Source organism: Sceloporus occidentalis, unplaced genomic scaffold (assembly GCF_023333645.1).
Source record: "Sceloporus occidentalis isolate IW3139 unplaced genomic scaffold, rSceOcc1.0.p SCAF_1, whole genome shotgun sequence".
NCBI lineage: Eukaryota > Metazoa > Chordata > Lepidosauria > Squamata > Phrynosomatidae > Sceloporus > Sceloporus occidentalis.
This window is the reverse complement of record NW_028316981.1, coordinates 277,394,932-277,421,672: the sequence shown is the minus strand read 5'-3', so window position 1 is coordinate 277,421,672 and position 26,741 is coordinate 277,394,932. Positions and strand designations below refer to the sequence as shown.

Here is a 26,741-nt window from a genome sequence, read left to right as displayed (position 1 = left end):
TATTGTTAGCAGGATGGACATTGTTCCCAGGAAAGATTTCCCTGACACACTATTGGAGCAGAGATTGAGGGGATACTTCAGAGCAGATCTTGGAGAATATGAGGCGCAGAAGGGGAAATTGAACTGCATGTTGGATGTAGCCTGGAACTGCACAGATTGATATGTCTTTCCATATGCTTAAAATTCAGAATCAGCTTAACTTAACAGTTTTCAGTACAAGGACTAAGCTAATTGTCCTTTCCTTCCACTTAAACTGTTTAGAGTTGAGAAAATGTTTTAAAAGCCTGACGCATTTCATCTTTTTAAACACTGAATAAACAGTTGACCATCTTAGAATATATGGAGCTTGTGTCTTTGTTTGCTGCTTTGCTATGTGCTTTTGGTTCCTTACCTATAGGGTTGAGAAAGCCAAGGGGAAAATCTGGAAGCATTCAGTAAGAAATACTTTTCCATGGTACTGAGAAACATGAGAGGAGAAATGGGGAGTAAGAACTCCCATGGAAAAAAAATTCTCTTTTGAAATGAATATGGTCATTTTAAGATTAGGTTTCCTTGAAACATATAGGATGAAATGTGTTTATTCAGAATGGTGTACAGTTTTAGGGAGAAGTTCTTTGTATTACATAGAAGTCAGGATTATTTCTTGACTTGATATCCAAATATGCTGCCTAGTTCTTTATATTGTAAATGAGTGAAACCTTGTCTGTCTACCTTTTATTATTTACCACACAGTATCTCCCTGTTCATTGAGGATGGCCTGTCTTTTAGACACTGGCTTAAATATTGTATTTAACACAGCGTGGGCAGTTTATTTTCTATAAATATCAATAACCAAGACGTGTTGGTCATTTCCTGCCATTTTCTCTCTGGAAGATGAGAGATGATCAAAGCCCTTGGGCAAAGTCATAGAATCGTACAGTTGGAAGAGACCACAAGGGCCATCCAGTCCAATCCCCTACCATGCAGGAACTCTCAATGAAAGCATCCCCGACAGATGGCCATCCAGCCTCTATTTAAAGATCTCCAAGGAAGGAGACTCCACCACACTCCAAGGGAGTGTGTTCCACTGTCAAACAGCCCTTACTGTCAGGAAGTTCCTCCTAATGCTGAGGTGGAATCTCTTTTCCTGTAGCTTGCATCCATTGTTCCAGGTCCTATTCTCTGGAGCAGCAGAAAACAAGCTTGTTCCCTCCTCAATATGACATCTCTTCAAATATTTAAACAGGGCTATGATATGATATCACCTCTTAACCTTCTCTTCTCCAGGCTAAACATCACCAGCTCCCTAAATCATTCCTCATAGGGAATGGTTTCCAGACCCTTCACCATTTTAGTCACCCTCCTTTGGACACGCTCCAGTTTCTCAACATCCTTTTTGAATTGTGATGCTCAGAACTGGACACAATATTCCAGGTGGGGCCTGACCAAAGCAGAATACAGTAGCACTGTCACTTCTTTTGATCGACACTATACTTTTATTGATGCAGCCTAAAATTGCATTGGCCTTTTTAGCTGCCACATCACACTGTTGACTCATGTTCAGTTTGTGGACTACTTGGACTCCTAGATCCCTTTCTCATGTAGTCTCGTTCAGCCAGGTGTCCCCCATCCTATATCTGTGCATTTCACTTTCCCGCCCTAAGTGCAATACATTACATTTCTCCGTGTTGAATTTCATTTTGTTACCTTTGGCCCAGCTTTCTAGTCTATTCAATTTGTTTTGCATTTTGATCCTGTCCTCTGGAGTATCAGCTGTTCCTCCTAATTTGGTGTAATCTGCAAATTTGATAAGTATGCTCCTAATTCTGTCATCCAAGTCATTGATGAAAATGTTCAATAGCACTGGGCCCAGGACAGAGCCCTGTGGGACGCCACTGGTCACTTCTTTCCAAGATGAAAAGAAGCCATTGTTGAGTACCCTTTGGTGCTGCCTGCACCTTGAAGTAATGGCTCTCTAGTGAGCCACAATAAGGGATGCTCAGTCAGGACTCAACATATCATGATTGCTGTGAGAGACCAGGAAAACCAGCCCAAGAATCTTTGCATCTGGGTGGCCCTATCACCTCAGGCAATAAATCTTGAAGATTTCACAACTTATTGGTGATCTGTATCATTCAAAGATGAATGTAAAAAAAATTAAAAATTAACTCATGTGATTTCTTTCACTAAAGTTATAGTTTTAATTTTGTCTGTGTTTGTGTGTGAATTGTGCTGGGACCAGAAAAGCTGGAGAGAGGGAGAGAAATTCTGAAGCAGTAAAAATTGGGAACGGCATTTGGAACTCTTGTACTTTTATTATTGTCCTTCATCCAAATGGATTCCAAGGCATTGTCTAAATTGCAACAATATAAAATTCAGCAAAACATACAGAAGACTGAGAGAGACAGTTAAAATAAACAAAAGGCAAATGAAACTAGAAAAATGCAAAGCAGGCAATATTATGATTTAAAATGCCTTGGCATTTTATGTATGTATTATTTCTGTCCTTCCCTGTGTCATGAGATCTCAGGGTGGCGTATAGTTCGAACAATGTATTTTGAATGTTCCTGTATTGTGGCACCACCACAGGAAAAGTTCATTTAGAGGCCAAATGTCACCTAACAAAAAATTTAATTAGCCATCTTCAAGATGTAGAAACCTGCCCTAAGCATAGCATTCTTTACTATTGTTTTGTCCCAAGAGAGACGCTATGGACTTTGGGTGTAGTAAGGCCTCTGGCTCTCGGGAACACAGCCAGAACAAAAGACTTGTCCACAAATTTCTTAAGTTTTTAAAAGCTTTACTGGATATAACACAAATAACACAAAACTGATTTCTTCTTTTTCTTACTATAGTCCTTTCTAAATACCTTGCTCTCTTCTTGATGTATTCTATCTTTCTTTGAGGACTATCTTTCTTCCTTTGTGGACTTATCTTTTTGTCAAAGGAAAATACTCTCTCCAGGTCTGACTTGGCTGAAATCTTACTACACACTGAAAATAACTAGAGGGAGACAGTATGAGACCCTGGGATTTCCCACAATCCTTGCCTTTCTTAAAGCTGTAGCTCTTTATTTCCCCTCCTAAACTAATACATAGAAAACCTATTATAATCTTAACTAAATATATGTCTCAAGAGCTTCAAAGATGCTCTGGAGGCATGACAACTATCACGGGCTGTCTCAGTGCTAGTCTCTTCACCATTCTGCTTAATTTAGCAGCAAAAGTACCAAGAACCTGAAATAGAAATGGCCTTTTATTTCACTGTGGGAAAGAAATCTATAGAGGCTGGTTTGTGTTTGGGGTACTCTAGTCAAGAGGCACTAAGGTCACTCTGATTTTTTCCCACTCAGAGATGTTTCCCAACCAGATTTGGTTGTTCAAAATACTTAAGTCACCTTGGGTGAACTTCAGTTAATAGACCTCCCCCTCTCCCTCCCTCAACCTTTTCTGGTTATGTCCTAATGGCCAAGACATTCTGGTTGCCTAACACTGTAGCAGTCAAACTATTCTCAATCATAAGAGCTGAAGAGGAGGTTTACAGCACAACTACCAGAGTAACTCTGCCCCAAATGACCAAAGGAAGACCAAATGTGGCAAATTTTGGAGCCCTGAATATGTCACTTCATATTTAAACATGGCGTTAAGACTTTGTTCAGTCTTAGAAATATAAGGTAAAAGCACTGTTGAACATTGTAAGTTCAGATTTTTTTTCCTTACACAGAAATAAAACTGATAAATATATGTATGGGCACCTTCAAATTGCCTGTCAATTTATGGTCAACCCCATGAATTTCTGAGGGTTTTCTTGGGCAAGAAATGCTAGAGGTCATTTGCCTTTGCCTGCCTCTGAAATATGGTCTATGGCACCTGGCTGGTGAACTCCCATCCTAGTACTAACAAAGCTGACCCTTCTTAGCTTCCAGGATCATATGAAATCTGGTGTCTTTAGGCTAGTGATGGCCAAACTCTGACCCTCCAGGTGTTTTGGACTTCAGCTCCCAGCATCCCAGACCATTGGCCAAGGTGGCTGAGGCTTCTGGGAGCTGCTTTAAGGGACATTATAAAACTGAAATGCCATAACAAAAAACTGTTAGCTGTATGCTTACCACTGTATTATAACTGAAAATAATTTCCTCCAATGGGTTTTTGGCAATATCAACCTGTGTCTACCACATGCTGCTTTATTGTTAGCTTAGTTTCTTAGAGGGTGTACAGACTGGCCATTAAGGCCATCCTAGGGGTGGAGTCGGGGTGTGGCATCCACACGATGCACGCCCCAACTCTGCCCCCAGGCCAACTCAGTGACATGGCAGGCTGTACTCCTCTGACGCTGTGCCTAGATGACACAGTGCTAAAGGAGTGCTGAAATGCCACAGCGCCAGCAGCTATGGGGCCCTTTCTGTGGAGCAGAAAGGAGATGGTTTCTGCGGCTGCTTTTTGCACCGCAGAAAGGCAAGACCGGGGCTGTGGCATGCGGTTGCCATGGCCCCAATCTGGTGCTAAAATGGGCGGTGGCAGGCCACCCCTTAGGGGCAGTCTGAACAGCCCTTCAATCATCACATGGGCTGTCTGTCTCATATTCATGCAGCTTTTCAGTTAACTCCCTCTAGCTTTACAGATTGAGATGTTCCAGAGTACCATTCTTTTCTGTGTGCAAATCTGCTGCAACCTTCTTTTTTCATATACACACAGACACTTTGTACAGAGACCTTTCTTGATCCCTGGCTAAAGTTTTGATTTGAATAGAAAAAAAGGAGGGGGGAAAACGCAGTAAGGAAACACAGATGACAAAAGACTGACCTGTGCTATCCAGTATATTGTTGTTGTTCTTGTTAACTGACTTTGAGTCGATCCTGACTCAGGGCACTGCAGTGGGTGAGATATCTCCAAGACCCCATATCCTCCACTGCTTTGCTTAGTTCCTGCAACTTCAGACGTTTGATCACCTTAATAGAGTCCATCCATCTAGCATACAGTCCTCCTCTCTTTCTACCTCCCTCCACCTTTCTTAGCATTATTGTCTTTTGCAGTGAGTCATGCCTTCTCATGATGTAGCCAAAGTACAACAGCCCTAGTTTAGTCATCTTGGCTTCCAGGGAGAGTTCTGGCTCAATCTCTTCTAGGATTCATTTGTTTGTCTTTCTGGCTGTCCACGGTATCCTCAATATTGTTCTCCAGCACCACATCTCAAATGAAATGATTTTCTTCTTATCTGCTTTTTTCACTGTCTTTTTTCACTCTTGCATCCATACATAGGAATAGTAAAAGAGGTCTCATGCTTTGGGTCAAAATGAGACAGCAGTCAAGAAATCAGAAGACAGAGAATTTCCAGGAGACGTATTTGTAATCAAACACATTGTTTGGAGAAATCCTTAGATTTTTAATTTTTAATTTTATTGTATTTTATTCATTATTGTGTTTTATTTTATTTTAGATGATGAGAGCTGCTTTTTCCAATGCTGTCTTAAAGATGGGGGAAGAAAGCAGAAATTCTTGCTTCTTCAAGTCAAACTTTTTCCTTCTAAGTAAAATATTACATTTGAGGAAATGATTCCAGGTGTCTTGTAATCAAACAGATCAGAACTAAAAGTAAATGCTGCCAGTTCTACCACTGCTGCTTGTTTCTTTTTTAAATATTGTAAGGTGAATCATGCTTTCCAGAGTTCCATTTTTAACCCAGACTTTTATAGACTTCTAGTCCTTACTCAAATGGCACCGTGAATTTACATGAGATGTAGACACAGCAGTTTTATAGGCCTGTGAGTAGTCTGTCAATTCTTGGGTTTCTAGATTCTAAAAATGATTTGGTCCACACCACCCCACTGAAAACATTGCAGGCAGAACAGAAAAAGTGAAATAATTCTGTCATGTGCAAAGCCGTGTAAAATACCCGCTTAAGAACAGCTATGATTACATTTGAATATGAAGTAAAACTCTTGACAATATGCCTGCTGTTTCTATTGCTGATTCAACAGGAAATTAGTGATTAATCTGCCTGGCAGAATTATTTCCCCACAGCATTGGTAAACCACCATGCAAAGCTACCAGCTTCCTAAGAATACAATATTACAAATGAGAAAATAGTTAGGGAAAACACAGTGACATTTTGCATCTCTTGAGTAGGATAAGGAAACTGAGCAATTATTTGTTAAACTAAACAAGTAAAATCACAAAATCCAGCAGGCAATGATCAGTATGAACACTCACAGTTTTGCCTTTCTTGAACACTGGCCCCCTCTGCTCCCTTTGATCATAATTATTAAGTACCAACTGACTGAACAGTGATATAAAAATAGGTACAATAAGCTTGAGGAAAAATAGGAAGCAAGGCTGTATGAATTAACAAGTTACACTAGTGTTCACTGGCCCCATAGATGGAACCAGATGTTAAGTAGTATCCGTCAGGTAAACAGTTTATGAAGGTAGGCTTTGTTGTGCTAGTCTGAGCTCTTAAAACATTTTGTGTGATGTGCTGAACATTTGCTTCTCTGTTTGTCTTTGACAGTAATTCACAGATAGCTTCAACTTTTATTTGTTGATCCAAATAAGAAAACATTGTCATCCTGTGTGTTGTAAAAATGTGTTATCATGATACCATCCTGCTTTTACAGCTTAGTTGCTCATTCTTTATTACCCAGGAAGGCCTAGAACAGTCTTAAGGATGGATAATCTCTGCAACATAAGGATTTGATTTCCTTTTTGTACCAACAGTTACAGTTCGTATATGATACTCTTAATTCAGGACACCAGTTTGCAATTTTGCTGTTCATTGTTTTGTTCATTGCTTGCTGTTAACAACTAGTCATAGTTTTCACTGTATTACAGTGGGCACTTCATGTCCATGGATTGCCATGCCCTATATTATTCAGTGGTAGCAACATGAATTCACATGTGCTGAAGTGTGCGCATTCACATCACGGCCATTGAATAGTATGGGATGTGATTGTCAGCAATTTTTGGTGTCCACATGCCCTCCCTGGAACTGAACCCCCACTGATATAGAAGGCCCACTTTACTAGTTCCAGCTCTCAATGCAGCAGTGATTTGGAGAGAGTCTAGCTCAAAAAAGGCTTGCAAATTTCATTTTCATATAGGGTGGCTGTGATTTTTCCAGAATATTTGTCATTCTTACAATATTCATGGAAATAGAAGACTTGTAGGAGCAGCTGTTTAGTAGTCTGTCACCGTTATATTGACAATTTGAAATAAACATCTCTTTTCCTTGGAGGTAAATGAGAACAAATTTGTGCGCGCATGCACACAGACACACACACCTTAAAAAGACAAAATCCCACTCACTCACTGTCTTAGGGGGTGCACATGTGTTCTCATTGTAGTTTCTTTTATAAAGTCATCCCTCTGTATTTTTTTTTTAAAAAAGCAAAAAACAAACCTTGATTTTGCCATTTTCTATAAGAAAATTACTATACCATTGATGGAATTCCACCTGAAGCTTGAAAACACGGAGGTCATGTACTCCATGCTAAACTCCACAAGCTCCTTGTGAGTTGCTGGGGAAAAGGTGAACTGCCATCAGATCTCCAAGATGCAGTCATCATCACCCTGTATAAGAAAAAAAGGAGCAAAATCCGATCGTTCAAACTATCGAGGTATAACACTGCTCTCCATCGCTGGAAAAATCCTTGCAAGGATACTCTTGAACAGATTAGTTCCTGCTATTGCAGAAGAACTTCTCCCTGAAAGCCAATGCAGCTTTAGAGTTAATAGGAGCACTACAGACATAGTATTTGTCCTTAGACAACTGCAAGAGAAATGTAGAGAGCAGAACAAAGGACTCTATGTAACATTTGTTGACCTCACCAATGCCTTCGACACGGTGAGTAGAAAAGGTCTGTGGCAGATCCTGGAACGACTAGGATGCCCCCCCCCCCCCCCCAAATTTCTCAAAATGATTATCCTGCTACATGAAGGCCAAGTCAGATATGACAACAGTCTCTCGAAGCCCTTTCTAATAACTAATGGTGTGAAACAAGGTTGTGTTCTTGTTCCAACTCTGTTTACAATCTTCTTTAGCATGATGCTCCAAAGAGCTACAGCAGATCTTGAAGAAGAAGACGGGAAGCATCATCTCCTCAGACGCCAAGATTGATAAAGATATTGATCACAGACTAACAAAGGTATATAGTGCATTCGGAAGGCTTCACAAAAGAATCTGGAGTAACAAACACTTGAGGCGAAGCACAAAAATCAGTGTGTATAGAGCCATTGTACTGTCTATTCTCCTTTATGGGTCTGAAACATGGGTCACCTATCGCCAACACCCACGACTCCTCGAATGCTTTCATCAGCGCTGTTTACACACAATTCTAAATATACACGGGACTGACTATGTGATAAATGTTGTTGTCCTTGAGCAAGCAGGGATCACCAGCATTGAGGCCATGCTATTGAGGAAGCAGCTGCACTGGGCAGGACGTGTTTCTAGGATGAAGGACCATCGCCTCCCAAAAATAGTATTCTACTGTGAACTCGTCACGGGTCAGCTTAAGAGGGGTGCTCCAAAGAAGAGACTCCTTGAAACAACATCTCAGGCTTGGCCAAATTGATCACCAACAATGGTCTGCCCTGGCCTCACATCGGGAGGCATGGAGACGCACTATCCATGATGCTGCAGCCTTTTTTGAAAGCTCATGCCGAATGAGTCTTGAAGAGAAACGACAACGCAGAAAGAACCACAACCCAGAAACATCACCCAAGGAGACTTTCTGCTGTGCTTTCTGCAACTGGACTTGTTTATCTCGGATTGGCTTTTTTAGTCATCACCGCGCTTGTAGAAAGCGCAGGATGAGTCCTTCCTGAATCTTCATTCGCAAAGCAAAGCCAGAGAGTATATAATGGGACTTCAGCATTCACAGATTTTGTTATCCATTGGGTTGTGAAACCAAACCCCAGCCGCTATCAAGGGACCACTGTAGTTAGAAACATACCTCTTGCATCCATGTAAACTGCAAAACTATCTTGACCTTTTGTCACACCTGGAATTGCACACTCTTTGGATGGCTATCACCCAGATGTGTTTGATGTAGAATGCAGTTGAAACAAAAATCCTAAAGCTAGTGGAATTTGATATTTCTGTTTATACAGTGGTCCCTTCCCTTACGCAGGGATCTGCCCCCCCCCCCATGTAAGGAAATTCCATAGATGGTCAAGCTCCATTAAAAATCATGGGGCTCGTGCCCGCACCGCCATTGCTTTTTCTGGTGTGCAGCGCAGCTTCTTCCCGTGTGACTTCCAACGTTTGCTGGAAGCCATGTGTGATGCGGGTGCCCTGTATATATAAAAAAATCTAAATTTGGAAAGATGTGTCAAACTCTAATCATTAGGCTAAAATACAGCATATTGAGCATTAGATAAAAATGAAATTTGCTCTGAAATAAAAGCAAAAATATAGCATTCACATGACAATACATATAGTAGAGAACAACAGAAAAAAAAGTTATTGGCACATTGCTGCAACTTCTGTCATTTTTTTCTTAAACCTAGATTCTCAGTTACCTTTTCAAACCTTCCTCAGTGAATTACCAAAAAAATTAGGCTATGGGAATATTACTGTTTATGTTACATAACTAGGCACAGCCTACTTTCCCTTCAAGCATGCAGCATGTAACAAGAGTTAAAGGGTGTGGTTGAAACTGGAACCATCTAGAACGCTAGTGTATACAAATAGTTTGCTTTGTAGAACTGTATTAATGTACCAATAGTCGCATTTGAAGAGTTGAGCACAGCCTAAGGAAGCAACCCCATTGCTCTACTGCAGCCACCTGCACATCCTAAAAGTCATTCCTGAGAGGGGTAGCCAGGATAGGGAACTGCAACAAGAGGAAAGAACTAACCAAAATTAGGTGAAAGTCCTTTATAAGAGAGCATTCATACACCCACACTTCCTTGGACCCAACCCAGCTACCAAGTGCTTCGTAGACTAAAAAGGTCTGACTATATATACAGTGGGACAAAAAAAGTATTTAGTCAGTCACCAATTGTGCAAGTTCTCCCATTTAAAAAGATGAGAGAGGCCTGTAATTGACATCATAGGTAGACCTCAACTATGAGTGACAAAATGAGAAAACAAATCCAGACAATCACATTGTCTGATTTGGAAAGAATTTATTTGCAAATTATGGTAGAAAATAAGTATTTGGTCAATATCAAAAGTTCATCTCAATAGTTTGTTATATATCCTTTGTTGGCAATGACAGAGGTCAAATGTTTCCTGTAAGTCTTCACAAGGTTGGCACACACTGTTGCTGGTATGTTGGCCCATTCTTCCATGCACATCTCCTCTAGAGCAGTGATGTTTTGGGGCTGTCGCTGGGCAACATGGACTTTCAACTCCCTCTAAAGGTTTTCTATGGGGTTGAGATCTGGAGACTGGCTAGGTCACTCCAGGACCTTGAAATGCTTCTTACGAAGCCACTCCATTGCCCGGGTGGTGTGTTTGGGATCATTGTCATGCTGAAAGACCCAGCCATATTTCATCTTCAATGCCCTTGCTGATGGAAGGAGGTTTGCACTCAAAATCTCACAATACATGGCCCCATTCATTCTTTCCTGTACACGGATCAGTCAACCTGGTCCCTTTGCAGAGAAACAGCCCCAAAGCATGTTGCTGCCACCCCCATGCTTCACAGTGTAGGTATGGTGTTCTTTGGATGCAACTCAGCATTCTCTCTCCTCCAAACACGATGAGTTGTGTTTCTACCAAACAGTTCTACTTTGGTTTCATCTGACCATATGACATTCTCCCAATCCTCTTCTGGATCATCCAAATGCTCTCTAGCGAACTTCAGACGGGCCTGGACATGTACTGGCTTAAGCAGGGGGACACATCTGACACTGCAGGATATGAGTCCCTGGTTGTGTAGTGTGTTACTGATGGTAAGTAAGTAAGTAAAGTAAGTAAAATATTATTTATATACCGCCTTTCTCAGACCAAGGCGGTTTCCAGCATTCCACATAACAATATAAAATCACAAAAAACATAGCATTAAAACCTTATATAATAAAAACAATAAAAACCACCACTCATGCCAGCCTAACATGCTGACAAAGGGGGCAAGGAGAGAATACTTCAGGGGTCAGAGAGTCAGGGGTAAGCCTGCTCAAATAAGAATGTTTTTAACCCCTTCCTAAACTGAGTGAGGGAGGCGGCCGAGCGGAGCTCAAAGGGCAGTGCGTTCCAGAGGCTGGGGGCCGAGATGGAGAAGGCCCTCCTAGTAGTAGCAACTAATCTAGCCTCTGGAACCTTTAGCAATTGCTGCCCGGTTGATCTGAGTGTGCGGGGCGGATTGTACGGAGAGAGGTGGTCCTCTAAGTACCCTGGGCCCAAGCCATTTAGGGCTTTATAGGTGACAACCAACACCTTGTATTGCGCCCAGAAGCGAATAGGCAGCCAGTGTAGGTCTTTAAGGACCGGTGTTATATGACTGGCCCTGGATGTACCAGTGACCAGTCGTGCTGCCATATTCTGCACTAATTGCAGCTTCCGGGTATGATACAAGGGGTGCCCCATGTAGAGCGCATTGCAGAAATCCAAACAAGAGGTTACCAGAGCATGTACTACAGTTTCAAGGTCCCTCCGGCCCAGATAGGGACGCAGTTGGCATATCAGCCAAAGCTGATAACAGGTGCTCCTGACTGTCGCACTCACCTGAGATGTAAGGTGAAGCGACAAGTCAAGGAGCACCCCCAAACTGCATATCGAGTCCTTCACAGGAAGCGTGATCCAGTTTAGGACAGGTGGAACCACCGCCATTCCTGGACCAGGGGAACCTATCACGAGTACTTCTGTTTTCTCTGGATTCAGGCTGAGTCTGTTTTCCCTCATCCAGCCCATTACCGACTCCAGACAGGCCACGAGAGGAGAGATGCCATCCCCGGTCACTGCATCAGTTGGAGACATAGAGAAAACTATTTGGGTGTCATCAGCGTACTGATAACCCCGCGCCCCATGTTTCCGGATGATCTCTCCCAGCGGTTTCATGTAAATGTTAAAAAGCATGGGAGACAGAATGGCTCCTTGAGGGACCCCAGATGTAAGGGCCCTCTTGTCGGAGCACACGTCCCCAGCTGCACCATCTGGGACCTCCCAGAGAGGTAGGATCGGAACCACTGGAGCGCAGTGCCCCCGATTCCCAACTCTCCCAGGCGCTCCAGAAGGATACCATGGTCTATGGTATCGAAAGCCGCTGAGATGTCCAAGAGCACTAACAGGGACACGCTGCCCCTGTCCATGACCAGACGGAGATCATTGACCAAGGCTACCATAGCAGTCTCAACCCCATAACCTGCCCGAAAGCCGGTTTGAAATGGGTCTAGATAATCCGTTTCATCCAAGATCGATTGAAGCTGGATTGCAACCGCCCTCTCGATCACCTTCCCTAAAAATGGCAGTAGCGAAACTGGCCAATAATTGTTATGCATCATGGGGTCAAGGGAGGGCTTTTTGAGCAGAGGTTTTACCGTGGCCAATTTTAAGCTCGATGGAAATTGCCCATCCCTCAAAGATGTATTAATAATCCGGTGTAACATTGAAGTTACAGCCGGTCCCCCCTGAGCCGCTAGCCATGAGGGACAGGGATCGAGGGAGCAGGTTGTCTTCCTAACACTTCTAAGGATCTTGTCCACATCCTTGGTACTCACAGACTCAAAATGATCCATTATAACCGAGTCCACGGAGGCTCTGGACACCTCTATTCTGGTTTCTGCTCTAACGCTGGCATCGAGACATTCCCTTATCCGAGAGGTTTTATCCGCGAAGAAGTTGTTAAATTGGTCACAGCAGGCCTTAGTTGGTTCAAGGATCGGGTTCGGGGCAGGAGGAAGCTGAGTTAGTTCCCTTTGGTAGCCTTTGTTACGTTGGCCCCAGCTCTCCGCAGGTCATTCACCATGTGGTTCTGGGATTTTTGCTCACTGTTCTTGTGATCATTTTGACCCCACGGGGCAAGATCTTGCGTGGAGCCCCAGATCGAGGGCGTTGATCAGTGGTCTTGTATGTCTTCCATTTTCTAATTATTGCTCCCACAGTCGATTTCTTCACACCAAGCTGCTCGCCTATTGCAGATTCAGTCTTCCCAGCCTGGTGCAGGTCTACAATTTTGTTTCTGGTGTCCTTTGAAATCTGTTTGGTCTTTACCGTTTGGAGTGCGACTGTTTGAGGTTGTGGACAGGTGTCTTTTATACTGATAACAAGTTCAAACAGGTGCCATTAATACAGGTAATGAGTGGAGGACAGAGGAGCCTCTTAAAGAAGAAGTTACAGGTCTATGAGAGCCAGAAATCTTGTTTGTTTGTCGGTGACTACTTATTTTCCACCATAATTTGCAAATAAATTCTTACCAAATCAGACAATGTGATTGTCTGGATTTGTTTTCTCATTTTGTCTCTCATAGTTGAGGTCTACCTATGATATCAATTACAGGCCTCTCTCATCTTTTTAAGTGGGAGAACTTGCACAATTGGTGGCTGACTAAATACTTTTTTGCCCCACTGTAATACACAACACAAAGCAACTACCAGTAAGTAGCAACAAATATAATTTGGGGGTGTACCTTATTGAATGTGAGGGCTGGTAGTATTTCTTCTGACTAATGACTGTTCAAAAGGTTTTTATAATACTGCAGCCTCATTTTTCAAGTTAAGTATAGGTCAGTGTGAAGAAATGTGAAGTATGACAAGTGAAACTGTTGCCTTTCATGAAGCCATCCTCAAAGTTTACTTGCAAGATATTCTCAGTAGAAACCACTCCTCTCCTGCAATACTTCCTGAGTTTTTCATGAATCGGAAGGATTGTGTAACCTCTGTTCCTTCACCATCACAGTGCTACATCATACTAGTTAATTCTTAGCCCTCCCAGGGATCTGTCTGAAAAGTACACATGTGCTCATTCTCAAACCTTTCTTTGAGGATTTAGACATTCTCACTAGTGAGTTCTAAGTAATCATGGACTTTAGATCACTTTAGATCATTTGAAAGTAAGTAACAGACCATGAAAAACTTTGTTCCTGTTTCCAGTCTGACTCATTTTCACCTTGCCTTGAGCCTACAGTTCCCATCAGTCCTTAGCAGCATAGCAAGTGATGAGGAATTATGGGAATTGTGTTCCTTAGCATTCTTTGTGACAGTTGCTACACATTGCTAACAGCTTTCAGAAAGTGGTATTATGGCTACAGTGGGCCCTTCACATTCACAGGTGTTAGGGGCTCAGGACCCCTGTGAAAATAGATTTTTTTTAACCTGAGGGAAATCTCTCTAGGAATCTCTAGGTACTCCAGTACAACTCTGTGGTCAACATCCACCAGACGTTGACCATAGAATCTTGCTTGAGGCCCTACAAATACCTAGAGAAGTGTTTTCCCCAGGTCCTCCAGTGTGACTTTGTGGTCAACTTCAGCTGAGTCACACTGAAGGTCCTAGAGATTCCTAGAAATAAGATATTAATAAAATCCATGGATAATCAAATCCTCAAAAGTCAACACCATAAATGTAGAGGATTGACTGTATAAAGGATTGTATATTGGATTGTAACTAATGGATATAGGATTGTAACTAATATGTATCTAGTATTTCTTATTTATCATAAGGGTTTTCTTATGCTTAGCATATATATCATGGTTTATAGAAGTTTTAATTGTAGAAAGCCAACAGTGCGGCATTGGATCACATAGTTTTGCATTTTACGTTTAATCCCTATCATTTGAGACAGTTTCATATATATTCATACAAAATATGTCAAAGAAAATGGAGTAAACATAATAATTGATTAAGATGATTTTGGTTTGTGATTGAAGCTAAGTAGGTGTGGACTTAATTCAGCCCCTTGAATGAGAAATTCCTTCAATATCAGTTTAGGTATAAGGATACAGTGGATATAATGTTTAAATGTACTTTAAGAGAACCATCTCAATATGATATGTGTTGCCTTGTAGTTTATTATGGTTTATTTCCATTGTGTTTAGTTCCAGTTGTTCTAACTGTTGTCTTCTTTTCTTCCACAGCCCCATGATTTTGATGAGTGTAGATTTGATATTAGCGTAAATGACAGTGTTTGGTACCTACGGGCGCAGGATCCAGATCACAGGCAACAGTGGATAGATGCAATTGAACAACACAAGGTATGGCTCTTGTTCCCTAGTAGTTAATAATGGTAGTTAATAATAGAGTATGGTTAGAGGCATAGAGGGATCAGCCTCTGAGGATTCATTAACAAGTTGAAGAGTTATTTTTGTAAATAAGAGCAGATGCTGGCACATTTAAACAACATATGTTATATTAAGTACTATAAACTGTGATGTAGGAATGGTTAGTATGAATGAATAAAATGAAGATAGAATTTTTTGCAGCTGATGATAAAATTTTTAAGAGGCTGTATATCTTTAGATTATTGGTACAGTAAGTGGTACTCAGATAAAGCAATACTCTTTATTACTCTCCAGAAGTCTAACACTGCGTGCAAACCTCCATCCAGAGCAGGCTTTTTCCCAACCCACGGTACCTCTGTCTTGCCTGGATTCTCAGCACACTTACCTACTCTAGACACTGGTTCAGGAGTTCAGCAACCTCTCTTTGTTTATGGCATTTGGTTATCACTTCCCAACCCACCGGAGGTTCTGAGATTATGTACAATGCATAAAAATGTTTTAAATATTGAACACATGACTAAAAACAATTAAACTAAAATTCCTCTTTAAAGCCACAGAGAATTAAAAAACAAACAAACAGTGAACCAGCTTAAAAAAACAACAACCAGAGCAAACAAACCTAATTTTAAGAGCAAAATCACAAGGTCTTCTACCCACTAAAAACAGAAAAAGGACAGGGCCAGCCTTGCCTCCTTTGGGAGGGAGTTCCCAAATCAGGATTCTGCTACTGAGAAAGACATGTGATATGTACGTGCCATCCTAGACTTATAATGTGGTAGAACACACAAAGGGACCTTTGCCATTATGAGCAAGCATGAAATAAAACAAAAATATCTGGCTAATGTGCCTGAACTTTAGAGTGAAATTTATATTGTACTTTTTCAGTTCATTCTTCTTTTGTGTGCAATTTTTGCAAAAGACAAACCTTGAAATGATTTTTAAAAATTATCTGGTCAGAGCCCAAATACATATTAACATGTTTTTGGGGTTTAGTGTTATATTGTTGATCATCTTAGGCAGTTTTTAATTGAAGAGGTGGCTGATAACAGGCAGTAAAATAAATTAGTTTTCCTCCAGCAGAGATGGAATGCTATGTGTGTCTTGAACACTACCAGTTTGCCCCCCTAATCATCTCAAAATATTTCTGGAAAACAGAGAAGTTGCAAAGAATTCTGGGAAAAGACACAGATATATACTTTTCAGAATGGAAGTGTGTAAACAGCTGCAACACACTCAAGTACTGATCTTATGTGAAGCAATGTTGTAAGCAACACTCTCCTTACTGAAACATATGTTCAGTAATAAATATCAGCATTTTTTAAAAAATGAATAATCAGCAAAGTAGAAACAGTCTGTTTTAATGACCATCACAATCATGTGGCATCTAATATTGTCCAAACTGGAGCTTGAAATGTAAAATACAATCAGCAAAGACCAAAGCTATGAAGTTATTGTTCCAATCCATTTTCAAAACAGTTCTTTCACAGACCAGAATTTAGACTGATTGTTCTGCTTCCATCAGTTGCTCATACTGCATATAGATTCTATGTAATCTCAGAACTTTTTCTGGGGGACTGGGAAAGACTTTGATTTCATGATGTTGCAGTGGAAGAAAAGAAAGCACTCTTGGGCTAGTGGACTGTTGATATCATGGCAGTGGGTTTTGATCACAGTTCTATATTTAAGTGGTCAAGCGTTTCTTGGTGGGAAACTTTTTTAAAAAATTTTTTTTAAATTTTTATTAGATTAAAATACATACAAATACATACAAATACCAAAACATATAGTATAGAAAATACATGAAACATATAAACATCCTTACTACAAACTTAATCACATACCTTACAGTTCCCTGTCATCTCTCTTCCCTCTCACTTCCCCAACCCACCTTTACGCACCTATTTACAGACAACACCACATCTAACAAACAGGTTGACTTCCTAACTACCAGATAGTTTCGTTTTGATCATATTTGCCTATCGATTGTTCTATGTTCTACTTTAAATATTGCTTTCCAATCAAGATAAAAAAGACAGAATGCAAAAGGAAGAGAACATTACTTTCTTTCTTTACCACTACCAGGAAAGGATGACAGAAAATTACTTATTTTCAAATTACAATATTTTCAAATTAGACCTATAATTGTTTCCCTACCCCACTCGTTTTCAAAGAATATTATCACCTTCTTCCAATGTTCTAATTGTTTATCTCTATACACATTATTTGAATTTTGAGTCATGATATCCATCCCCATCCCTTCATATATTTTTAGTAACCACTCATCGCGTGTTGGTTTTTTCCCGCATTTCCACCTCTGCGCGTAGCAAATTCTTGCGAGAGAGACCATATAGAAAACTGCTCTCTTGTCCTCTTTACTGACTCCTTCATCTACCATTCCCAATAGATACCGCTCTGGCTTTAACCCCAAATCTATTCCCATTATCTGATTAATTAAGTTGTTAACCATTTTCCAGAATTGTTTTGCTTTACTGCATTCCCACCATGCATGAAAAAGGTCCCCTTTTTCTTTTTGCATTTCCAACATTTGTCCTGTTTGGTTTTATAAATTTTAGCCAGCTTATAGGGCGAAAGATACCAAAAATACATCATTTTGAAGAAGTTCTCTCTGATGTTTTGTGAGGTGGTTAATTTTTTTTTATCTTTCCATACCTTTTCCCATTGATCTAACCTGATTGGGTGTCCTACACATGTGGACCATTTTATCATTTGACTTTTTACTGTCTCTTCCTCCATTTCTAAGGATAACAGTACTTCATAAGTTTTCCCAATTAATTTAACTTTATCTAAATATAAAATTTTATTCAATTCGATTCTTTTAGGGTTTGGTGGGAAACTTTTAAACAGACTCATATCGATAGAAAGATGGACTTTTTAATGATTCCTGACTCTGCAGTTGAAGTGTTTCTTGCAAAATCATCCATTATTTCATAGACTAGATTACTCTCGGAACAAGTTTGTATTACAAACTTGATGAGGATAGGAATGGAAAACTATGAGGTAGTTACTGTCTTATTTTTTTTATATATTTGACATAACTGTTGATGGGAATGCACTGCTGTAGAAACTGTTTACAGACACAAACAACTTCATTTAGAATAGGATCCTTTATTGAAGATACTACACATATAAAAGACTGTACTGAGAAACAGTTGAAGTTTTGTGGCAAGAGACGAGCCATGTTCCTTGAGTCGTGTAGCTGCTTAAAGACCAATATAGAATGAGTTCTGATGGGATATATAGTTCACTTCATCAGTTCTGTTTACAGATGGCCCAGAATTTTGTTTGTTTGTTTGTTTGGTAGAAAACAGTCAACTTGAATGTATAAACTGGTTCTTAAATTGGGAATAATATGTGGGTTTGTTTCCTGGTGTGAAATGTCACACAAACAGTCAAATTCAAGTGGAGATTTAGTTGCTGTTCCTTCAGTTTGTTCAGGAATCTTTAAAAAAAAGTTTATAAAAAAAATGCTATTCCAATTATTATCTCTATCCATCTTCTGAGTCTGTTTTTACTTTATTTATATTTTGGAGGAGAGGAAGGAGGATCCTCTTTTACTTCTAATGTTTGCTGTGTGATAAAATTGGCTGCTTTGTAGGAGACATGGCAGTATTGAAACGTATTGACTAAAATGTTTTTATCCGTGAGCCCTGTGATTGTGTTCTTGGAGACAAACTATATGTTAACAGTTCACACACGCAATAGTCTACTCACACGCTTTTTCTTCTAGCTTTGGGAAACAGTATTTTAATACAGAGAAAAAGAAGGTCTGGGGGCACTTAATCTTGCCTTGTTCCTCTGTGTGTTCATTTTCTCTCTTAAACTGGTCTTGTTTTGTTACTGTTTTATTGACTCCACTTGCATCCCATTTTCCTCCAGGGAGCTCAAAGTGGTGTACAAAGTGCTAATCCCTATCGTTAACCTTATAATAATAATAATAATTTGTTTTATTTATATACCGCTATTCCAAAGATCATAGCGGTGAACAGCAAGTAAGCTAATTAGCAAGTAAGCTAATTTGCCCCCAACAGTCTGGGTACTCATTTTAGCGACCTTGGAAGGATGCAAGCCTGAGTCGAGCTTGGGCCCTTTTGCTGGTCTTGAACTCGCAACCTTGTGGTTTTGAGTGAATGGCTGCAGTACAGGCATTTAACCACTGCACCACCAGGGCTTACAACAGCTTTGTGAAACAAGTTAGGCTGAACATTAGTGACTGGCCTAAGGTACACACAGTGAGCTTCAAGGTTTATGAGAGGTTTGAATGCAGATTTCTCAAATTCTAGTCCAGTGTTCTAACTACTACACTATTCTGTGTGACTTGGACTTTGAAAGGCTTATGTATTCCTCTCTTGCTTTCAATGAATTCCTTCAAGTGGCCTTGTTTTTCTTTTTAAGAGAGGAGGGCATATTGTGTGCCTGCAAAAAGCAACATTGTTGTTGTGTGCTTTCAGATTGTTTCCAACTTGATCCTAAAACAAATTTACAAGGTTTTCTTGGCACGATTTGTTTTGTTGTTGTTTTTTTTTTGGGGGGGGATGCCTTTTCTTTCTCTGAAACTGAGAGAATGTGTCTTGTTTAAGGTCACCCAGTGGGTTTCCATGGCCAAGTGGGGCTTCAAATCTTGGTCTTCAGAGTACTAATCCAGTGCTCAAACCACTAACCAGCAGCTAGCTCCTGTGAATTATCATAGACATCTCAAAGCTGCTCTTAGAAAGCCTGAACATTTGTAATCCATAAGGCTATGCAAATTAAGCATTTTATTTTCTTTAGCTTTGTCTGCCCCCCCCCCTTTTTTTTTGCAAAGCAGTAGTCAACATTAAAAAGACTGTACATATCAACAAAAGCATTTGTTGCAGCCTGTTTATTCCTTCTTACCCTCCCTGGGTGACATAGAAGCTCTGGTGCCTGACTCTGGCATCCAGGGTTTCCAGACAGTATACTTATTAAGCTGTACGTCTAGTTTTACAGGGGAGTTTTGAGAAAACTGGAAAGGAGACAGCAGCAGCATTCTTTTAACATATAAAGAAAATGAAGATACTCAGGATACAAAATTCTGTGCCTGGTTAATACCTGGATGGGCCAGATGCAGAATAATAAATTGTGAAGGGTCCCTTCTATATTAAAATTGTTTTTATTAATTTAGATCATGCTCCAGTGAGCTCAGGGGAACCTGTGTGGTTCTTCCCTTCCCCCTTGTGAAGTAAGTTAGGCTGAGAGAGAATGACTGGGCCAAGCTCATCTAGTGAGTTTTGGACAGGATGAAGTTTTGGACAGGATCTCAGAAGTCTTAATGCAACACTCCAGCCATTGTATCATGTTCACTCTCTCTAGTCCTCCAAGAAATGTTTTGGGACAGTATTGTTGGCCTCTTAAGAAATTGCTACCCATTCTAATATGCCTTGAACCCCAGACCTTAAGGTATACTCCAAAATAATATCAAGATCTAAAAGTCTTTGGAGATGAAGCTTACCTTAACTGTAGTGTGATTCTCTAGGTGTTAATTTAAGAAATGAAGCAGTTCTGGATTTGCAGATAAATGCAGAAGTTTATGAGTTTCTTTATTCATTTAAAATTAGGCTGTCTTGAGAACACTTTAAAAGCAGAATAACAAGTGTAATGGAAGCAGAGTAAAGGTTACTGTTGGGCTTTGACCAATAATAACCTTAAACAGTGTAATCTTGTCTTCTTACTACCTCCATCTAGTGGCCACTAAAGTTTATTACATGTAATTTTTAATCTCCAGATTTCGAGCTCTGTCATCTCGTGTACAGTCAGCCCTCCAGATTTGTGGCTTTGATTTATTTGTAGATTTGATTATTTGTGGTTTTGATTCATTTGTCCTCTCCAGTAATCTCTAGGTCCTCCAGCACAACTCTGCCTGACGTTGAGCATAGATTTGTGCTGGATAAACTAGAACAGTGATGGGGAACCTTTTACAGACCGAGTGCCCAAACTGCAACCCAGACCCCACTTATTTATTGTGAAGTGCCACGTCTCTCTGGCTTTCTAGTAAGAAACTCTGGCAAACTCTGTGCTAGGGCGACAGCATGTATACCCACAGAGAGGGCTCTTAGTGCCACCTCTGGCACGCGTGCCATAGGTTCGCCATCACTGAACTAGAAGTTCTTAGAGAAAACACTTCTCTAAGCCTTTGTAGGTCCTCCAGCATGGTTCTGTGATCAACCCCTGGCAGATGCTGACCATAGACCTGCACTGGAGGATCTGGAGATTCCTAGAGAAGTGTTCTCTCAAGTAAAAAGAATAGTTGTTTTTTTATTTGCATTTTTCCCACATTCACAGGGATCCTTCTCCCCAAACCCCAACGAATGTGAAGGGACCACTGTAATGTGTAGTCATATGGCCTAGCGTCAGGGAATTCAAGAAGAAAAGTATGTGCTTTGTAGACTATAGCAAAGCCTTTGACTACATAGATAATGAATAACTATGGATTGATCTTAAAGAAATGGGTGTGCTATTACATTTGATTGTCTGGATGCATAACCTGTACTTTGGCTACCATTAAAACAAAATGCAGAGAAACAAATTGATTCCCAGTCAGAAAGGGGCTTAGACAACCCCATCACCCTATTAGTTCAATTTGTATGTAGAAAATATATCTAGAGCAAGTTAATGCTCAGATGACGGAGCAGTGAAAATTGAAGAAAGGAACAATGTAAGATATGCAGATGACACCATACTACTAGCAAAAAACAACAAAGACTTGGAACAGTTAGTAATGACAGTCAAAGAAGAAAGTGTTAAGGCAGACCTACTGTTGAACATTTAGGAAAATAAAAATAACGACCACAGAAGTTGTACATAAATCCAATGTAGATGATGGGGAAATTGAAAGTTAAAGATTCCCTGTACCTTGGATCAGTCATTGATCAGAATGGAGACTACAGTAAAGGAACTGGAAAAAGACTAAGACCAGGAAGGAGAGCTGTGAAAGAACTAGACAAAATCCTTAAGTGCAAAGATCTGTGACTGAACACTAAAGTTAAAATAGTCCAAGTCATCGTATTTCCCATCACCATGTGTGGAACTGAGAACTAGACAGTGAAGAATCAACTCATTTGAGTTGTGATGCTGGAGAAGAGTGATGAGGATACCAGCCAAAAGGACAAACAAATGGGCCCTAGAACAGATCAAGCTTGAACTCTCCTTGAAAGTCAAGATGACTAAATTGAGGCTATTGTACTTCATGACTTACTAGAAAAGATGATAATGCTAGGAAAAGTGAAGGACAGTAGAAGAGAGGAAGCCATAGAATAGATGGATAGACTCAATCAAGGAGGCTACAGCCCTAGGCCTGCAAGACCAGAATAGAGCAGTAGAGGGCAGTGGGTCTTGGAGATGCCTCATTCACAAGGTCACCATGAGTCAAAGCTTACTCAAGGGCAGTAAACAGCAGTAGCAGATAGTGCCTAAGTGGAGTAAATATAATTATTGTAGACTAAAGGTGGATTCATTAAAATGTGGGGGGGGGGCAAAATAAGCAGACAACACTGCTAACATTGTATATAAGTAAACCAGCTTCCTAAGAGCTGTAACTTGAAATAAACCATGATTTTTACTCATGTTAAAACATAGGAAGCTGCCTTATACTGAATTGGGCCATTTGTCCATCTAGTCTAGTGTTATCCATTCTGGCTGGTAGCAGCTCTCCAAGGTCATTTTGCTAGAGATTTTCCCAAGTGTCTCCCAACCAAGTACTATTCAGGCCTGACCCTACTTAGAATTCACAAAAGATGTGAAGTTTGGTCTTTGACATACTGAGTCTGAAATGACAACAGAGGTTCTGAAGTTAAATCTGTGAGAAAGGCAGTTGGAGTTGTGAGGTTGGAGTGTGAGGGACACTTCAGGGGTCTAGAGATAAAGCTGAGTGCCAGTTATATACAGAACTGATACTAGGGATGAATTGTATGTCGTAATGGCAGTCCTTAGAAAGGACAGAAACATGGGAGGAGAGGACAGGGTCCAGAGGAAGTCATTGCATTAGATTAGAAGAAGATGTCACTGAAGGAGAAATAGGTAGAAAGAGTAGAGTGCGTCCAGATTAGAAGGAAGAAACTGAAAAAATTCCATAGCAGGGTAGGCAAACACTCTGTTGTACATGGGAGAATCTGTCTGGATTATTAGTACAAAAGCTGACATTGCTAAGAGGACATTGCTAGAAAGGAAAAAAACTTAGCCAGGCATAAAGATTTGACATGAGAATTGAGAGGGAGCCAAGTGGGTGACATAAAAAGAAAGATAAAGCAAAACATGAGGGTTCCTACAATTTGTATTCCACTCACTGCACTCCAGTAACTCTTAAGATAAAAGGTGTGCTTTCCATTATGAAATCTAAAAGTTTCTATGCTTCATCTTAACCTGTCTATTCCTTTGACAGTTGACTATCTTTTTTTCCCCAGTTTTTCACAATTCGATTCTTAGCTGAATCTTCTGTCAGATTACTTCTTTGATACTTACACTTCTTTCCTCCTCCACACCCCTCTAAGCCTGCCTTTTATGTAGGGAATTTGGTTTATTTCTATAATCTCCAATTGCAATAATAATGCAGTGTTAAATACTTGTAACAGTATTTGCCCACATGCATCTCTTCTTTCCTACTATTTGTTATCTTTCTGTTTGTTTTAGTTTGGTAGCTAATTGTTGTTTTTATTGTTGTAATCCCACCTCGATCTGCAGAGAGAGGTGGGAATTATTATTATTATTATTATTATTATTGTTATTATTATTATTGTTATTATTATTATTATTATTATTATGTCCCTTCTGATTCTGCACACTCATTGGAAAAGGACAACTATCTCAGATAGAAGTGTATTCACTTTTATTTCTTTTTATGCTCTCTGTGGTCTGAATTCTGTTGTTAGTCCCAACTAAAGTAGACAAATTGAATCAGGTTTATCTACATGTTGACTCAACAACTGGTTCGCTGGGTCTACTCTAATTGGAATTCACCAGCAGGAAGCAGACTTACATTGGTGAGGTGTGACTCAAGCAAAGAGGTATATCACATTGAAACACTCAGTATGGAATTAATAGCTGGTATCTCTAGTGTGTTTATTCTGCTACTTTTGCCATTTCTAGGAGTGGCTTTACAATCAGAAAGGAGTAAGTACTTGCTTGTAAACTCTTTTACTATGAGTAGGGTAGGCTAAGAAATATGTATTTCAGTGGGTGAGTGTTTTTTATGTTTCATAAGGGGTTAAAATTAATGCATCTGAATGTGGGAATAAGTGCGCAGGAGCAAATGATGCTTCCTGTGAGCCTGTGCCTGTTCTCCTAAACATTACTGACCCACTTAAGGAAATCCCTATCAGACAAATGAGTCAGCTGTGAAGATCTGATTTGAGATGGAGTACACTTAGCTATTGTGCTGCTAAATGCTCATTTGGTACTGACACCATCGCCTCCACCAGCAAAATATTGCACAAGGCGTAGGATCATGTGACTTCTTTTTTCCTCTTGACTGCCAGCCTATGAAAAAGCTTTTTGAAAAGAATAATGGAGTCTATTCAGAGATGCAGAAAGCTGATGAAGATGTTGCAGTGTACTTACATTGTCAGTTCTTAGTGTAGTTTTGAGGCTACACTCCATGCATGGATATATGATAAAATGGCTTCTGGATGTGCAGCATGGTAACTAGCATTAGTGTGTTTAATGTTATGTACTGATTAGTACAGCCTTTTGCAAATAATTTCAAGTTGATAACTATCAGCTTTGCATTAAGTAGACTGGCTGCTTCTGTTTTAGCAGACTGGAATATTCCTACTTTGGGATGGAAATACTTGTATCAACATTTTTCTTCTTGATTATAATGGAGTGATTTCTGCAGTGAATTACTAATGATCTCCTCTGCAAGTCATAAAAAGTGCGGCACTCATCTGCTCTGGCTTAGATGTTGCAGTAACAGAATGGTGGGGCTTTGCATGCTGCTTGCGTGTATTGTTTTTCTCTCTGCATGCTTCTTGCAAGTAATGTTTGTTTCTCTGTGCACCAGTAATATTATGTGCTTTTCTCCTTTTTGATATGAAACTGCCAGACCATGGATTTAGCCCACCCCACCCCACCCTTTGTGGTAAATAAAACATAATACTGCCTTCATAATTCTCTGTCTCAGAATATGCAGATATTGACACTTTCTGTAAGATAACCTCCTGGGTGGATTTGGTAGCAGATACTGTGTGCTGTATAGAGCTCTTCAATTTTTAACAAGTTTTCTAGTATAACAGCCTGAAAATATCTTTATGAGTACTATTTAATGCAGATAAACGTGTTAATTTGAAAGTACACACACAGAGGCATATCTATACTTTTGAATGTTGAACTGAACTGGACTGTGTAAATGCCCATGATTATGAAAAGAAAACAATAAGGCACTCCCATCTTTTGTCATACATTTATTCCAAGCCAAACTGACTTCATTTTTAAGTCAGTTTGGATAAAAGCTGAGCGACAGGGTGACTATTTAAATGTTTTGGCTGTCATGTACTTTAAAAGATGTGTTTTGTGTTTGGAAGATTCTAACTGAATGCTTTCTTAAGTGTCATGTTTGCATTACACAAAGAACTTGTCTGAGTTGAAAGGAAGATTATTTATATGCATATATTTGGATTTCCTGAAATTTCCAGTGATGATGATTAACTAAATTATAGGGAACAAAAAAGTAAAGAGCAAGAGGTGTATTGTTAGGCTGTTTCAAAGAAATATGCTAAATATACGTACTCCTGTTGAATTCACGCTTGGTTTTTGTTGCGTACCGTACAGTGCATTAGCTTGCATTTTGATTCAACTGGGGAAATCTTTATTTTGATTCTTTAAAGGAAAAGAGTTCCTTTTTAAAATGTAATGAGTGCTGTTCTATTTGTGTCTTTTCGCTCCCTCTCCCCTTTTCACTGTATCAAGATTTCATCAATGTTTTAACAGAGAACCATTTTGTCTGTACAGAATCTTTGAACTAACACTCTACCGTGTATCTTTCTGAAGATTTAGCATGAATTACATTTTTCTCCTTTTAACTGGCTTCCTTCATTACTACTTATGAGCTTAAAATATACTGTACTATAAACTTTTGCAGAGCAGGGATTAGCATCATGTAGTGATTTATTCTTGCTGTTCTGAAATGATGTTTTCATAGTACAGTCGGCCCTCCTAATGTGTGGATCTGGGATCCACGCCCTCGAATATCCATGGAGAGGCTAGTTCCACTATTTCCAATGGCACGCGCACCTGGGGGCACACTCCATTCAAGCCTATGTGGCTTGAATATGCGCAAGCCTCCATTTGGGGGGGGGGGGCTGGAACAGGTCCCCCGCAAAAACAGAGGGCCAACTGTAGTTTTCCTGTTTTCAGTTGTCCATATTGAACATTCAAATATTTTAAATTTGGGACAGTTCAATAGTTTAACACATCTTTATAGCTGAATAAATTATCCCATATACTAGTGTAAGAAAAATTCTCAAGAAAACTACATAATCAAACTTTCTTGAGTGGAGATATTTCTGGAGATTTTGAAGGGGGAAGGGATAGAACTTCTTGGAAAAACTGGAGGAAGATGTGTTAGTAGTATGCT

The 26,741-nt window shown here is 40.0% G+C and overlaps 1 protein-coding gene across 3 annotated transcripts in view; it reads left to right on the top strand.

Moving 5' to 3' along the window:
• CERT1 (ceramide transporter 1) overlaps positions 1 to 26,741 on the top strand; it is a 73,799-nt gene that overhangs the window by 16,495 nt on the left and 30,563 nt on the right. For 2 of the 3 annotated variants that reach the window (XM_089494381.1, XM_089494373.1), the window contains exon 3: positions 14,996 to 15,112. In XM_089494381.1, coding sequence (XP_089350507.1) covers positions 14,996 to 15,112 — 117 coding nt within the window. Of the gene's footprint in view, positions 1 to 14,995; positions 15,113 to 24,772; positions 24,808 to 26,741 lie in introns of those variants that run through there. The other variant, XM_089494390.1, reaches the window with a different exon arrangement.